Raw genomic sequence first — 18,046 nt, forward strand, 5'->3', positions numbered from 1 at the left:
AAATGATATTACATTCGATAAAATAAATAAGCTATATTAAATTTTTGTATTCAGCACGCTACAACAGAAAATTTACGTGTAGGTAAATAAATATTTACTGTTGCGGGCCGAAATCATAAATTTTATATAGTTTATGAAACAAATTATAGCTTCGGTGTTTCTTGACATATTATCTTATGCTATTGGAAATAAAATTTTTTGTATTTTTAAGAATTTCGAATTAAATTTAAGAAAAAACGGATGACTCTAACATATAGCTGTCAAAGAAACGGACAGAGAAATAATAAGATAAATAATTATTTTTAAAAAATGTTGCTTTGTTGATTTTGATCGTATTTTCTTATATTCTGGGTATAGAATATTTTATCTTTTCAGAATTACGAAATTATTTTTACACAAAAATTAGACGACTATAATATTAAGCGAATGGGGTGGTGTTGGGACACGAATAACATGAACACAGGTGTTTAAATTATAAGGTAGGTATCCTACCATGCCACGAAGCTAGATAACAGGTAATAATGCAGTTACTACGCAATCCTTAAATTAGGTAATCAACATGTCCTTCAAATCAGGAATTGCCCGCCATCGAAAGGGTTATACGAAGGTTGATAGGAGGTATGATTCAAACCTATATATTGACTCGTAATCCTAATCCCCGGATTAGTCTGTGAACCAGTTGCCGAGTGACAACGTATACATTGTAGTGTGTATGATTTATACTCAATTAATATAAACACACCGAAAGTGTAAGGTGAAAAGTGAATGAAAATCCACCAAAAAGTATAAGGTAAAATGTGAATATAAGTCCATAAAAAAATATAAGGTGAAAAGTGATTAAAAAATGATCGCGCTAGGGACGCTGAAGCGCACGCAAGGGCCAGGTCGAGTTCGGAAGAGCGACAACGACAGCAGGTGCAAAATACTGCTGACCATGCTACCTGGGAATCGATCGAGCAAAATCCAGGACTCGAGCGCGCACGGGACACTGCAGTGGACGCAAGCGCCAGGTCGGATTCCGAAGAGCGACGACGACAGCAGGTGCAAAAGACTGCTGACCGTGCTACGTTGAGATCGGTCGAGGAAAATCGAGGACAAGAGCGCGCACGGGACGCTGTAGCGCGCGCAATAGTCAGGTCGGATTCCGAGGAGCGACGACGAGAGCAGTCTCGAAACACTGCTGATCATGCTACCTGGAGATCGATCGGGAAAATCGAGGACCCGAGCGCGCACGGGACGCTGCAGCGCGCGCAATAGTCAGGTCGGATTCCGAGGAGCGAGGACGAGAGCAGTCGCGAAACACTGTTGATCATACTACCTGGAGATCGGTCGAGGAAAATTGAGGACTCGAGCGCGCACGGGACGCTGCAGCGCACGCAAGCGCCAGGTCGAAGTCGGAAGAGCACAGACGACAACAGTTGCTAAATACTGCTGTCCATGCTACGTGGAGATCGATCGAGGAAAATCGAGAGACCGAGCGCGCACGGGACGCTGCAGCTCGGGGTCGGGTTCCGAGGAGCGACGACGAGAGCAGTCGCGAAACACTGCTCATCATGCTACCTGGAGATCGATCGAGGAAAATAGAGGACCCGAGCGTTCACGGGACGCTTCAGCTCATAGGATCACTAGGAACAACCCTATCACTAGGACACAGGACCAAAGGACCAGCACAGTGCATCATCGGAACATAAGACTTCAGCAAAGACTTCGGGAACAACAAATACAGGAAATGGAAATGAACGTGGTTTCCATCTCAGGTAATGGTTTGAACATACGTACTATTTCTTCTAAATACATGTCGTCAAGGCGTTTCCAAAGGTAAGATGTCTCTCTAATGGCTTCGACTTTCCAGAGATACCTGAATGCCTTAAAAACTTTACATATCTTGTGGAGCGCCTTATTTTTCATCAAATTCCCTTCATGCGCAATATATCCCTCGGATATGGAAGGCAATGCGGAATAAGAGGCGCTGTAGAAAATGTTCCAATTTCAGTACCGGATACTGTAAGTGTACTTTCGCGCACCTTTAATTCGGCCCATGTAATCCAGGTTCATTTAAAAAGAATGTTAGAATATTCCCATAATTTAATAACGGAAACTATTGGACCCGCTCGGGTTATTCAAGCTGTCCGATACTTGGTTAAGACTGAGCTCTACAGAAAGCACAAATTTCTTTTGTATGGGATGCATACAAAGTTAGTTTTGTAAACCCTATGGGTGTATAAAGTAGCTTAAATTAGAAAACGTTTGTTCTACGACTTTTGGAAAAACCCGCTAGTTTAGCGGAAAATCAAAAAAAACTTAGTTTAAAATGCTTATAGTATTTAAACAACTAATGCTACAGAAACGTGCTATATATCTCTGATAAGATAATTTAATTTGCTAAATACCCTTCATATAGTAAAGTTGTCTGAATGTAATAGATTTCGAGTTTTGACAAAAAGTTATTTTTTAAAACCACTTGTTGACTATTTTCTCAAAATTGAGTCAAACGATTTCTTTTTAAATTTCAAATCATATAGCGCTTGAGATTCCTCAACTTTTTATATATAACACTATTTGCCCTAAAAATTACCGTTTGGAAGATATTAAGCGATAAGAAGTGCAACTCGTTTCAGCTCCGTATACGAAATATTTCATACTTATTGGAATAAGCAAGAAAAAACCAATTTGATGAAAAATATTCTTATTAGATTTTTTAAACGGAAAATCTGTTATGGTTTTAGGGTCCTTTACTTGCATGAAGCTAATCGAAACAGGAAACTTGATCTAAATGTTCTACCACTTTGGAATAACCCGCTAGTTCGGCGGGAAATATAAAAAACGACAGGTTTCTCTTGGAATCTAAAACTATACAGCCCTTGAGATTCAAAACTTGTGCTATTAAAACAGGTAATTGAAGCGATAAAACTTATTATTAAACAGTTTAATATTCATGGGACGACTCGTAGTCATGGTATTGGGGTACTTAAACTCTTGTGCAAAAAAAAACTTCTGATATCAAACAAAAACACCTCTTAAATTTCTGATATCAACAATTGTGACGAAAAATGATATTACATTCGATAAAATAAATAAGCTATATTAAATTTTTGTATTCGGCACGCTACAACACAAAATTTACGTGTAGGTAAATAAATATTTACTGTTGCGGGCCGAAATCATAAATTTAATATAGTTTATGAAACAAATTATAGCTTCGGTGTTTCTTGACATATTATCTTATGCTATTGGGCATAACATTTCTTGTATTTTTAAGAATTTCGAATTAAATTTAAGAAAAAACGGATGACCCTAACATATAGCTGTCAAAGAAACGGTCAGAGAAATAATAAGATAAATAATTATTTTTAAAAAAATGTTGCTTTGTTGATTTTGATCGTATTTTCTTATATTCTGGGTATAGAATATTTTATCTTTTCAGAATTACGAATGTTCAGGCCCACTGTCCGGCGAATCTGGACTGGCCCCGCTATCCAGCTGCACCAGCTGCACCGCTCTACCGCTCTCCCGCTCTCTCGCGCTCCCGCTCTCCTGCGCTGTTCCTAGCTCCCGCCATGAAGTCTCCGCTGCGCTTTGGAGCGCAGAGCGGAGCTTAGACTAAGTCAGTTCGATTTCTGAAGTTCAGTAGAATAAACCGCGGTCGTACCCCCGCCTACTTTTACCCAGTTAACTTTTGTGCACATTTATTTCCGACTAAGGGGCAAATACGCGTTCGAGTGGTTTCTCCCCTACAGCTTCATCAGCACCAGCAGCAAACCGCACCAGCAGCAAGCCACCGAAGCCCAGCGAACCAGCCCGCCGACGCCGGCCGTTTTCCCGCCGTCGCCTCCCACGCCATTCCACCAGCGCCACCACGGTACCCCGCTACCCCCCGGCGTACATTTTGGTCCTTCGAGCCGGATAAGATAAGTAAAGCTTTTCGTCTTATTAATTGCCGGTCTGCAGTCAGCCACTCGAAAATAATTCGTTTGACTTTCTGTACGATTTGTCTAAAATCCTAGTCCGATTAAATCCGACAACGGCAATTAAAAATTACTTCGCCATTTTTTTCTTCGATTTTCCTTTTGCTACGTGCGGCCATATTGCCAATTTTTTCCGACTCCTTTTTTAATTGCATTTGGCCGCTCATCCATACTTACATACACATATACAAAATCGAGAAAAAATTCCAAGCTTAGAAAAAATATTGTGCAAATATAAGCCAAGCATACAGTGAGAAGTATTAAATTTCTAGTGTTCTGCCAATTCAGGCCCCCAAAACTTTTCAAGATTTTTCTCTCTGTATATCCGCAGCCGCTAAAATACTTGCACATATTTTTTCGTTTTTCCAAATACAGTCCACACACAATAAATCGAAAACTTCCACAACAACACATACTCCGCCGGCAATAATTATTTAATAAATTTAAAACCGGCGAAAATTACATACATACAAATTACATACATACAAATATATTACATCCATACAAATATCTACATCCATACAAATATCTACATCCATACAAATATCTACATCCATACAAATATCTACATCCATACAAATATCTACATCCATACACATATCTACATACAGTCACATATAATTTTTAACTCCACCATCCCGTTCCGACTAATTAAAGTTTTCCGTCGGCCATCCGGTAAAAAATAATAAAATACAAAAATTACACCAACCGACGTGAAAATTTTTTTGGTCATTGTGTTTTATTTACCATCAAACTTTTTTAGTATTTTTTTGGTATTTGGTATTTACTCCGTAAAATTTATTTTATTTAAACGGGTAAAATACCAGCACTCCACTGCATGCATAGCATGCTCCGTCCACCATTTTTTTGGTATATTTTTAGTATTTTTATTATTAAATCAAATTAAAGCAATACTCCAATATTAAATAATCAACCGATCGCATCCTCCGACCAACAAATTTTGGTATTTTTTCTTCATTTAGAAGTTTAAATAAAGGCGAAAATATTACAATTACTCCACCGGGGACTATATATATACACATAGTTAATATTTTTCCCCCTCAATTTATCCAAACGCAAAAAAATACCAGCAAAAAATATACCAAACTTGATCCCAACCATAATACATATACCAAAAGGGTTAAATATTATAGTATTACTTCTCAACGGGTGATATTCGAACTCATCACTCACTGTTCCTAATCCGTATTATTGGGTTTAATTCCGCAAAGTAACCAGGTCGGTACTTGCTCCGATCCACTACTTTTTTGTCGACACCTCGTTCCACTGTTCCAGAAGTGGGCCAGGTTTCCTATTTATCCGACATAAACAAAGGCGAACAGATTCAGACCCAAATAAAGGTAATTTCTCTTTAAATGTCCGCTGGAAGTGATAACAACAATTTGTCTATTCCACCTGCCGTAGTCCCAGGCATATCCGTAGATCCGCCCACACCCGAACTAACTGCCAAGACCTCGTCGCCCCGAAAAAGGGTCACCCGTGCAAACGTCAAAATGGCACTAACACCTTCCCAGATCGCTCTAAGCAAATTTACTGAGGTCTCAGATCGGCTGAGTAAGTTTGAATCCAGAGCAAACACTCCTTCGCCGATCCCTCCTACTCTGTCTATGCTGAACATCCGCCGCGAAGAAATACGCGCGTTATGGGACCGCATCAAGGCAGAATACGATGAATGCACCGGGTGCATAGCAGAAGCCGGAGACGGTGCAGCTGATAGTTTGCCAGTTCTCAAGGCTAAATACGGCTACTGCTATTCCGTTTACGAGAGATGTGGGGCTCAGATCGCGGATATGATAGCCCAGGCTCCCCAAGTTCAAGCTGTTCCTACCCAGACTTACATTCCCTCTGGATGTCGGCTGCCTCCGTGCGATACCGAGGTTTTCACCGGAGATTATCTGCGGTGGCCGACCTTTAGGGATCTGTTTACGGCCATTTACATAAACAATCCAAGGCTGACGCCAGTCGAAAAATTGTTTCACCTAAATGCCAAAACAAGCGGCGATGCACACACGATAGTGTCAAACTCCCCCCTTACTAACGACGGCTTTCGCTCAGCTTGGGCTAACCTAACTGAGCGTTTCGAAAACAAGCGGTTGTTAGTAAATAGCCAATTGAAAATACTTTTCAATGTGCAGTCCGTTAATCAGGAATCTGGGTCAGCTATCCGTGAACTTCAACGTACCATCCAGGGTTGCCTTACGGCTTTAGAAATGTCCGGAATTGAAACAGAAAATTGGGATTGCCTCCTAGTGTACATGTGCTCCTCCAAGCTTCCTAAGCTCACGCTATCCTTGTGGGAACAGTCCCTGCACAACAAGGCAGAGATTCCGACGTGGCAGGAACTGAACGCCTTCCTTACTAAGCGTCACCGGACCTTAGAAGCCATAGACGACGTACGGCCGTCGGGATCGAGTCAATCTCTGCCAAAAACATCCGCCCCCACTGCAGCGCCTCGAAGAATAAATTCTTACGAGCCAAAAGGATGTGACCTTTGTAAGAAGGAAAACCATCCTGTCCGCACATGTGCACGGTTCCTCCAGATGACGGTCGACGAGCGTTCGGCATACATAAAGAGGAAGCAGCTGTGTCTAAACTGCTTCGCACGAGGGCACCAGCTGCGTGATTGTGAGAGCACTCATAGTTGCTTTACGTGCCGCGGCCGCCATCACACCTTACTACACAGAGGCAACTCCTCCCAATCGCCTTCGAATCCCGCCCCAAGACCCAGATCAAGACCAAGTACACCAGTTGCCACCGCTTCCCGGTCCACGGACTCTACAGTACAAAATTACTTCGCGACGGGGTATAGATCCGTCTTGCTGGGCACCGCCATAATTGACATATGTCACTTGGGGTCGAATTTTAAAGCTCGTGCCTTGATAGATTCACGATCAGAGGCAACCTTCATTTCTGAACGGCTGTTCAAACTAATTAAGTTGCCTCACCAGGTAATCCGAGCCCAAGTATCAGGCTTAAACCAGACAGTATCCGCTGAATCCAAAAGGCTCTGTCAGTTTACCATCCGTTCTCCGACCAGGCCTGGCTTGCAAATAAACACGACGGCCTATGTTCTTCCTCAATTAGCTAGAAACCTTCCATCTTGTCCGATTCCGCAACAGTTTCTACGGGATCTTCCCGAACTGTCACTAGCGGATCCAAAGTTCTACGAGAGTGCACAGATAGATATTCTGGTCGGGGCCGACATACTGCCATCCATTCTCCTAAGCGGCACCCGGCCGAATATTTGTGGCTCTCTCCTCGGGCAAGAAACCATTTTCGGGTGGATCCTAACAGGACCCGTTCCTGCTCCAAGGGAAAATCAGATTTCCGTTTTTTCCACACGAATCTCCCACACAGTTGACACGTCCCTGGATAGGCTTCTCACCAAATTTTGGGAGGTGGAGGATCTGCAAGTAAAAGTGACAAAATCTTCCGATTTGGCTTGTGAGGAAAATTTTCTCCGAACGACTACGAGAGACGATAACGGCAGGTATGTCGTAAGTCTTCCGTTTCGTGATCCTCAGAACGTAAAATCCGCCCTCGGTCACTCCAGATCTTCCGCGTTGTCGCAGTTCCTAAGAACCGAGCAACGCCTGAAGAGGGACTGTCAGCTGAAAGCCAAATACGACTCCGTGATTCAAGAGTATCTCGACCTCAATCACATGAAAGAGGTCCGTCCTACCCATAATTCTGCCAGTTATTACCTTCCGCATCATGCCGTGCTCAAGCCGGAAAGTACAACCACTAAGTTACGTGTGGTTTTCAATGCCTCCAGCCCTTCAGAGAATGGGGTCAGCTTAAATGATATCCTTCATGCTGGCCCAGTCTTACAGTCCGATCTAACTATCCAGATCCTGAAGTGGCGATATTTCCGATATGTCTACAGTGCCGATATCGAGAAAATGTATCGGCAGATATGGGTAGATCCGAAGCATTCCCCGTTCCAACGCATTTTATTCCGCAACAGCGAGGGGCACATTCGAGATTTCGAATTACAGACGGTAACTTTTGGAGTCAATTGCGCGCCATTCCTGGCCATTCGAGTCCTGCAACAGTTGGCAGCTGACGTGCAGCTCAGCCATCCAAGAGCGAGCAATGTCATTCGAAATAATATGTATGTAGACGATGTCCTTTCGGGAGCTGACTCCGCCGAGGACGCTAAGTCCATTGTTCGCGAGCTACAAAGTGCTCTAGATTCCGCGGGTTTCCACTGAGAAAATGGACCTCCAACAACAAAGAAATATTAGCTCATATCCAAAGCGATCATCTTCTGACAGCCGACTTCCTCGAGATCGACACTGAGAGCACAGCCAAAACTCTCGGCGTACGATGGAAGGCGACGTCCGATGAGTTCTTTTTCGTCCCACCAGATTTAGCAACGGAAATCTCCCACACGAAACGACAAGTCCTTTCCCAAATTGCCAAGCTATTTGATCCAGCAGGCTGGCTCGCTCCATTTGTTGTGTGTGCCAAAATCTTTATGCAAGAGATTTGGCTTCAGGATCTAGGTTGGGACGATAAACTTCCAATTGAGCTGTGCCAAAGGTGGAACAGCTTTCTCCAGAGCTATTCGGTCCTAGACCAGGTCAGAATACCCAGATGGGTTTCCTTCCGTCCAGAGTTCCGCGTAGAGCATCACGGATTCTGTGACGCCTCGCAAAAGGCATACGGTGCTGCGATCTATGTGCGCGTAGAAGTGGGCCATAAGACGATGGTGCACTTGCTCACGGCCAAGACGCGTGTGGCGCCAGTCAAAACGGTGTCCCTTCCCAGGCTGGAGTTATGTGGGGCTCTCCTTTTGTCCGAGATGGCCGAAGCCATTCTTTCAAATATGCGGAGGCTGACCTCAAAATTCCATTGTTGGACCGATTCCACGATTGTGCTAGCATGGTTAGCAAAACCAGCGTGCCATTGGACTACGTTCGTTGCCAACAGGGTGACGAAGATCACCGAGTCCACTGAGGCGGCCAATTGGTCGCACGTTCAATCCGAACATAATCCAGCTGATTTGGCTAGTCGAGGAGTTCCCCTTCAAGAGCTGGTGGATAACCCGCTTTGGTGGCATGGACCCACTTGGCTGCAACGTCCACGCGATCATTGGCCCAGCCAGGGAACCGACCTGCCGGTGACTGAGATCGAAAAGCGTGCCGTTAAAGTCCATGTGGCGTCTATGCCGTCAGAAGATTTCCTAGATCGCTTTTCCAATTTAGATAGAGCTTTTGCGGGTCCTCGCGTATGTCCATCGATTTGTCCAACGATGTCGAAGACAATCACCGCCTTCCGGGGTCCGTCTAGAGGCCCAGGACGTTGCCGCCGCGGAAGAACTCATGACGATTTGCACTCAGCGCAGGTATTTTTCTGAAGAATACCGCTGCTTGAGTCAGAAGCGTCCTGTGCCCGCGGCGAGTTCGATTCTCTCCCTGAACCCCTTTCTAGATAAGAAAGGGGTAATCAGGGCATGCGGCCGCGTAACGGCCTCCGACAGTTTGCGGTATGATGAACGACATCCGATAATCCTGCCGTACGAATGTGCACTCTCGCGGCTTCTGGTCAAATTCACGCATCTCATTACGTTGCATGGTGGCAACCAGTTAGTGGTGCGTCTCACTCGGTCCAGATACTGGGTTCCGAGAATAAAGAACTTGGTGAAGGCAGTGGTTAACTCCTGCAAGGTCTGCGTTATCCACAAAAAGAGATTGCAAGTCCAGATGATGGGAAGTTTTCCGAAAGAGCGAGTGTCCTTTTCCCGCCCGTTCACGTACACAGGGATGGACTACGCCGGCCCGTTTGACATAAAAAATTATACCGGAAGAGCTTGTCTCATTGCGAAAGGGTATGTGTTGGTTTTCGTTTGTTTTTCTACAAAGGCCATCCATCTAGAGCCTACATCCGACTTAACGACTGAAAAGTTTCTGGCCGCTTTCGCTCGTTTCGTCTCTAGAAGAGGGTGTCCTCGCCAAGTCCAATCCGACAATGGAAAGACCTTCGTCGGCGCCTCCACCGTGCTTTCCCGAGACTTCCTGCAAGCCGTTAAGGACTCTGTGACCGATGCCTATAGTCATCAGCAGCTCACCTGGCAATTCATTCCTCCTGGGGCACCCCATATGGGAGGCCTATGGGAAGCTGGTGTCAAGAGCTTCAAGACCTTGTTTTACAAGTCCACCGCTACGCGGAAGTACACCTTTGAAGAGCTGTCCGAAGCTTGTCTGAATTCCAGACCGCTATCTCCCATGTCCGAGGATCCAACTGATCTCTTAGCGTTGACACCAGGGCACTTTCTTGTTGGTGGACCTCTTCTATCCATAGTGGAACCTGAAGTAAAGGGCGAATCCAAGTCCATTCTGAACCGGTGGCAGCACTTAAAGTCTCTCCATCAACAATTCCGCACTCGATGGAAGGATGAGTACCTTAAGGAGCTCCACAAGCGCAACAAGTGGCAAGTCCCCACAGAAAATCTGCGTGTTGGCGATCTGGTCGTCATTAAGGATGACAATTTGCCCTCAAATGAGTGGCGACTCGGAAGAATAGACTCCGTTTTTCCGGGAGCCGATGGTAATGTCCGCGTAGTCGACATTCGTACGACACGCGGCATTGTCAAACGTCCAGTGACCAAGGTGGTTCTTCTTCCAAGAGAGCCGCCCAAAACTACCTCGTAACGAGCCGCGTTTCTTACACACCCTAGTCCGTAGCCATTATCCACGTCAGTGTTAATCAGCCCTGTTTGTTTTTTCCTTATCCACACTCTAAACAGGAAAATGGCTCCCCGTCCACGTAGCGCTCAGGCTCTGGATAGCAGACGTACTCGAGGTACTCAGTCCTACCGATGCCGAGTCTGCCGCGGAATCCATCCTCTTCGGAAGTGTCAGAGGTTCCTAAAGCTGAGCGCAGAGAAGCGGCTGCGGGCAGTGCTTATTAACAAGTACTGCGCGAGCTGTCTCGCACACGAGCACTCCACTGGGAGCTGTCGTAGCGGTTACCGGTGCAGAACGTGCAACCGGGATCATCACACGCTGCTGCACATGCATGACCTTGGTTCCCGGAAAAAGTCCGGCTCCAAGCAATAGTCCCGCTCCAAGCAACAGCCCGCTTCTCCGCAGCGTTCGCGCCGGCAAAATCCGCCAACTCGCCAAACGCCTGCTCCTCCACCGCGCTCAGCATCCTCGACACCAGCTCCGTCGCTCGCCGCACTCATCGATCCGTGCACCCCGACAAGCTCCATTGATGCATCCCTGGCCGCCGCGTTGCGTTTGCCGACAACGAACGTGGGCGACGAGAGCATATGCACGGCGACGATTCGTTCGAAGGTCGACGAGGCCATCAAGCTGGAGGTGGTCCTCAAGATCGAGCCGAACGTGCGCATCCGCACTCCCATCCGTGCGCTCAGTGAGAGCGTCGTCCAAAAATTTAAGAAGCAACCGCTCGCGGATGAGGTTTTCCACCGTCTCCGTTATTTTTTTGCAACGCTAGCGATTGCAAGGGGGGCGGAATGTTCAGGCCCACTGTCCGGCGAATCTGGACTGGCCCCGCTATCCAGCTGCACCAGCTGCACCGCTCTACCGCTCTCCCGCTCTCTCGCGCTCCCGCTCTCCTGCGCTGTTCCTAGCTCCCGCCATGAAGTCTCCGCTGCGCTTTGGAGCGCAGAGCGGAGCTTAGACTAAGTCAGTTCGATTTCTGAAGTTCAGCGCCAGGTCGAATTCGGAAGAGCGACAACGACAGCAGGTGCAAAATACTGCTGACCATGCTACCTGGGAATCGATCGAGCAAAATCCAGGACTCGAGCGCGCACGGGACACTGCAGTGGACGCAAGCGCCAGGTCGGATTCCGAAGAGCGACGACGACATCAGGTGCAAAAGACTGCTGACCGTGCTACGTTGAGATCGGTCGATGAAAATCGAGGACAAGAGCGCGCACGGGACGCTGTAGCGCGCGCAATAGTCGGGTCGGATTCCGAGGAGCGACGACGAGAGCAGTCTCGAAACACTGCTGATCATGCTACCTGGAGATCGATCGGGAAAAATCGAGGACCCGAGCGCGCACGGGACGCTGCAGCGCGCGCAATAGTCAGGTCGGATTCCGAGGAGCGAGGACGAGAGCAGTCGCGAAACACTGTTGATCATACTACCTGGAGATCGGTCGAGGAAAATTGAGGACTCGAGCGCGCACGGGACGCTGCAGCGCACGCAAGCGCCAGGTCGAATTCGGAAGAGCACAGACGACAACAGTTGCTAAATACTGCTGTCCATGCTACGTGGAGATCGATCGAGGAAAATCGAGAGACCGAGCGCGCACGGGACGCTGCAGCTCGGGGTCGGGTTCCGAGGAGCGACGACGAGAGCAGTCGCGAAACACTGCTGATCATGCTACCTGGAGATCGATCGAGGAAAATAGAGGACCCGAGCGTTCACGGGACGCTGCAGCTCATAGGATCACTAGGAACAACCCTATAACTAGGACACAGGAGCAAAGGACCAGCACAGTGCATCATCGGAACATAAGACTTCAGCAAAGACTTCGGGAACAACAAATTCAGGAAATGGAAATGAACGTGGTTTCCATCTCAGGTAATGTTTTGAACATACGTACTATTTCTTCTAAATACATGTCGTCAAGGCGTTTCCAAAGGTAAGATGTCTCTCTAATGGCTTCGACTTTCCAGAGATACCTGAATGCCTTAAAAACTTTACATATCTTGTGGAGCGCCTTATTTTTCATCAAATTCCCTTCATGCGCAATATATCCCTTGGATATTAAAGGCAATGCGGAATAAGAGGCGTTGTAGAAAATGTTCCAATTTCAGTACCGGATACTGTAAGCGTACTTTCGCGCACCTTTAATTCGGCCCATGTAATCCAGGTTCATTTAAAAAGAATGTTAGAATATTCCCATAATTTAATGACGGAAACTATTGGACCCGCTCGGGTTATTCAAGCTGTCCGATACTTGGTTAAGACTGAGCTCTACAGAAAGCACAACATTTCTTTTGTATGGGATGCATACAAAGTTAGTTTTGGAAACCCTATGGGTGTATAAAGTAGCTTAAATTAGAAAACGTTTGTTCTACGACTTTTGGAAAAACCCGCTAGTTTAGCGGAAAATCAAAAAAAAAACTTAGTTTAAAATGCTTATAGTATCTAAACAACTAATGCTACAGAAACGTGCTATATATCTCTGATAAGATAATTTAATTTGAAAAATACCCTTCATATAGTAAAGTTGTCTGAATGTAATAGATTTCGAGTTTTGACAAAAAGTTATTTCTTAAAACCACTTTTTGACTATTTTCTCAAAATTGAGTCAAACGATTTCTTTTTAAATTTCAAATCATATAGCCCTTGAGATTCCTCAACTTTTGATCTATAACACTATTTGCCCTAAAAATTACCGTTTGGAAGATATTAAGCGATAAGAAGTGCAACTCGTTTCAGCTCCGTATACGAAATATTTCATACTTATTGGAATAAGCAAGAAAAAACCAATTTGATGAAAAATATTCTTATTAGATTTTTTAAAAGGAAAATCTGTTATGATTTTAGGGTCCTTTACTTGCATGAAGCTAATCGAAATAGGAAACTTGATCTATTTGTTCTACCACTTTGGAATAACCCGCTAGTTCTGCGGGAAATATAAGAAACGACAGGTTTCTCCTGGAATCTGAAACTATACAGCCCTTGAGATTCCAAACTTGTGCTATTAAAACAGGTAATTGAAGCGATAAAACTTATTATTAAACAGTTTAATATTGATGGGACGACTCGTAGTCATGGTATTGGGGTACTTAAACTCTTGTGCAAAAAAAAACTTCTGATATCAAACAAAAACACCTCTTAAATTTCTGATATCAACAATTGTGACGAAAAATGATATTACATTCGATAAAATAAATAAGCTATATTAAATTTTTGTATTCGGCACGCTACAACACAAAATTTACGTGTAGGTATTTATGTGTATATTTACTGTTGCGGGCCGAAATCATAAATTTAATATAGTTTATGAAACAAATTATAGCTTCGGTGTTTCTTGACATATTATCTTATGCTATTGGGCATAACATTTTTTGTATTTTTAAGAATTTCGAATTAAATTTAAGAAAAAACGGATGACCCTAACATATAGCTGTCAAAGAAACGGTCAGAGAAATAATAAGATTAATAATTATTTTTAAAAAAATGTTGCTTTGTTGATTTTGATCGTATTTTCTTATATTCTGGGTATAGAATATTTTATCTTTTCAGAATTACGAAATTATTTTCACACAAAAATCTGACGACTATAATATTTTGCTGAATGGGGTGGTGTTGGGACACGAATAACATGGACACATGTGTTTAAATTATAAGGTATACCCTTATAATATACCCGTTTTTTCTATTTTAGATTACAGAAAAAACCATAACAAGGTTGCCACGAAGCTAGATAGCAGGTAATAATGCAGTTACTACGCAATCCTTAAATTAGGTAATCAACATGTCCTTAAAATCAGGAATTGCCCGCCATCGAAAGGGTTATACGAAGGTTGATAGCAGGTATGATTCAAACCTATATTTTGACTCGTAATCCTAATCCCCGGATTAGTCTGTGAAAACTAGTTGCCGAGTGACAACGTATACATTGTTGTGTGTATGTTTTATACTCAATTAATATAAACACACCGAAAGTGTAAGGTGAAAAGTGAATGAAAATCCACCAAAAAGTATAAGGTAAAATGTGAAAATAGGTCCATAAAAAAATATAAGGTGAAAAGTGATTAAAAAGTGATCGCGCTAGGGACGCTGAAGCGCTGAAGCGAACGATTTCTTTTTAAATTTCAAATCATATAGCCCTTGAGATTTCTTAACTTTTGATATATAACACTTTTTGCCCTTTCAGCTCCGTATAAGAAATATTTCATACCTATTGGATTAAGCAATAAAAAAACCAATTTGATGAAAAATATGTTACGTGGGCATATTAGTGCCCGAGTCCTGACAAGGACTTGGGCCGAGGGAGAGGCGTCCGATGTTCAGGCACCATTTGCCGGCATAAGCTACGTCGTATTCGGGTCGTGGGATCTTGGTAAGCCTCCTTCCTCTCCAACATAACGAGAATAAATATTGAAAGTGCCTGGAAAATAATATTAGTCATCACGTTCGTCAGTCATCAGTCCACACTGCCCAACAAGCTACGCTGTCGCTTGATCGCAATACGATCGGGCTGTGTTTTGGCCATATTCCCTCCCCTTCACACATTCGTGTGCCAATGGATCGTCGCGGGCCGCGCAATACGATCCCCTATTGTCAAGGTTGTCCGTCGAAAGTTATGTCATTGTTCTTGACCTACTCCACTCCTTGCGTCACCACACCCCTGTTGTTAGAGTTCTAGCACACCATGGTTTTGAATTCTTTTTCACATTATAAATTTATTAAATAATATTTATGTCGGCGTGTGCCGGTGTTGAATAACATAATATTTGCTACTTCATATAGGAATTAAATTAATTGACAATTATTGTTTTAGCGGAGAGTATAGATTTTACCACCTGTGAAGGTGTCTATTGTTTTTGCTAAAGCTTCTGATGTAATCATGGCGCACGGATATATATGTATATATGTATGTATAAGAAAAGGAACCGTGTTCCGACAAACTTACCCTCTTTTTAATCCTGGGCGATGAGATCTCGACGCTCCGGACCCTGGGCTTTGGGAGATTTTATAATTGGTTTATATACATATATACGTGCAAGGCTTGAAGGCGGTTTACAAAAACATAACACAAAAATTATGTTACACAAAAAAAATAACACTATTGCTGTATAGATATGTATGTAAGCAAATTAAATTTGTCGTTAGTAGATGATTTAAAAAAAATTATTTTTTTATTTTTAAAACTCGGGTGATAAACCTTTATTCTTAAACTCAATTAATACAAGACCCTTTTTAAAAATTGTGAACCGATCGCGGTCTCGGATAAAATAGGACTCGCTCTTAATTCTAAAAAATTATCCAATGAACCTCGGCCAGAAGCTTTCATTTTCTTAAGCTTCCAGAACTTTAATTTTTGTTTAAAATAAAAGCTTATGCTGAAACTGTCGCATCTCGTTGTGAAATGAAATTATGCTGACCGATGCAATTTGATTGAAAATCGGAACGCAATATGTTCTGAACTTAGAACGCAATACTGTGGGCTTTGAACGGAAAAGTTTGGGCTTCGAACGGAAGCTTGTGTTTACTTTACGATTGGTTTATTTATCTTAGCAGGACGGTCAAGCGCGGCCCTCGAAGTGAATGGCAAAGGCAAAGGCAGAATCTTAAACAAAGGCAAAGGCAATGTCGCTGAAGGCAAGGGTAACATAGCTGAGATTGAATTCAAAAATTTATTTATAAATTCCATAAGTGGAACCGTTTCACGGGTTGGATAACAAAGGCAAAGGCAATGTCGCTGAAGGCAAGGGTAACATAGCTGAGATTGAATTCAAAAATTTGTTTATAAATTCTATAAGTGGAACCGTTTCACGGGTTGGATAACTTGCATGCATCGTATGCGAGTTCCACTGCGGCGCACGTCGGTTCCAATGCTCGAGCTGGGGGCTGGTCGGTGCAGCTCCAATTTCTTGTTCAGCGTATGTAATTGGGGTTCTGTTTACACTTGCATTCAGAAATGCATGCAAATTGTTTGTGATTGTTTGTGGCGATTCACTTTTTGGTTTATAATATTGGAGTGCAATTTATTTATTATTATTTTATTGTTTCTATTGGCTTTTTGCTGCTTCACTTCACTGTATCTGCTTGGCTTATGCTCCAATGTGGGTCACCACTTTTTCCAGGACGTGATGTTGGTCGCGGCGTCTCTGAACCGAGCGCTTGTACATCTTAACCACCTTAAGGATCACTATAACCAGTATTAGTCCAGCTATGAGCTTCAGGGTCTTGTTGACATCTTGAATATCCTTCCTGTGGTCAACGATCTCTACGTGGTAAATCACATTGGCGGTGCTGTCGGCCACTTTGAAAGTTTCGCCGCCCGTCTTGGGGTCCTTAGGCCATACACCTGGATCACTAGTTCTTTTCGTCCTTCGGGATTTTGCAGGTTGACTTCCTCCAGATTGTGGTCGATCGCAGGACCGGTTATCGGGACTTTCTCCTGGGTGAAGTTGATCCTAGGGAAACGTCAAGACATCCTTCTGGACACCAGCCTTCTTCCAGTCGTGGTCTGTGTTGATGGGAGTTGTACTTCTAGACAACTGTCAGGGAGAGATCAGAACAATTTCTGTCTTCCTTCTCTATTTGGCTGGGGTCTTTTATACCGGACTAGAGCTTTCGCTAGCTCCCCATATTGGAAGAGTTAACTAAGTGTTCCCACCTACGGGTACTGTTTCTCTATTTCCCTATTTTAGGTGTCAACGGCCGGCTGGTGCACTTTGCCACCTTACTGGAGTACGGTTACGAGCAGGTCGATCGTGGTTGTTGTTCTGGCCACGCGGCACCCATGAGTTGCCGATTTGTTTTTGCTGCTTTGCCCTTATCAATCGGAGTGTGGTTAGTCATTAGGGGCCCCTGCCCTCAACATATGGCATTTGTTTTGCCGGGGTTAATCTTGTATGGGGAAGGGCGTACGTAACAAATATTCTTATTAGATTTTTTAAACGGAAAATCTGTTATGATTTTAGGGTCCTTTACTTGCATGAAGCTAATCGAAATAGGAAACTTGATCTATTTGTTCTACCACTTTGGAAAAACCCGATAGTTCTGCTGAAAATATAAGAAACGACAGGTTTCTCTTGGAATCTGAAACTATACAGCCCTTGAGATTCCAAACTTGTGCTATTAAAACAGGTAATTGAAGCGATAAAACTTGTTATTAAAAAGTTTAATATTCATGGGGACGACTCCTAGTCATGGTATTGGGGTACTTAAACTCTTGTGCAAAAAAATTGTGAATCACTGATATAAAACAAAAACATCTCTTAAATTTCTGATATCAACAATTGTGACGAAAAATGATATTACATTCGATAAAATAAATTAGCTATATTAAATTTTTGTATTCAGCACGCTACAACAGAAAATTTACGTGTAGGTAA

General features: G+C 43.7%; 1 protein-coding gene across 1 annotated transcript; it reads left to right on the plus strand.

The window, feature by feature from the left end:
- The first annotated feature begins 559 nt into the window (after positions 1–559).
- LOC139354271 (GRB10-interacting GYF protein 2-like) lies at positions 560–12,738 on the plus strand. The gene is made up of 6 exons (XM_070998491.1): positions 560–618; positions 858–1,116; positions 1,325–1,757; positions 11,157–11,338; positions 12,116–12,548; positions 12,644–12,738. Exons 1-6 carry the CDS (start codon positions 560–562, stop codon positions 12,736–12,738), a joined length of 1,461 nt encoding a protein of 486 aa, XP_070854592.1.
- Positions 12,739–18,046: the final 5,308 nt, after the last annotated feature.

This window comes from Drosophila suzukii (assembly GCF_043229965.1).
Source record: "Drosophila suzukii chromosome 2 unlocalized genomic scaffold, CBGP_Dsuzu_IsoJpt1.0 scf_2c, whole genome shotgun sequence".
In the NCBI taxonomy this organism is placed as follows: Eukaryota; Metazoa; Arthropoda; class Insecta; order Diptera; family Drosophilidae; genus Drosophila; species Drosophila suzukii.

Coding starts and splice junctions, on each gene's coding strand:
- LOC139354271 (XM_070998491.1), top strand. CDS start 560: ATGTCCTTCAAATCAGGAATTGCCCGCCATCGAAAGGGTTATACGAAG. Junction 619..857: donor TATACGAAGGTTGATAGGAG/GTATGATTCAAA, acceptor TGATCGCGCTAG/GGACGCTGAAGCGCACGCAA. Junction 11,339..12,115: donor TCCTCAAGATCGAGCCGAAC/GTGCGCATCCGC, acceptor TACTACCTGGAG/ATCGGTCGAGGAAAATTGAG.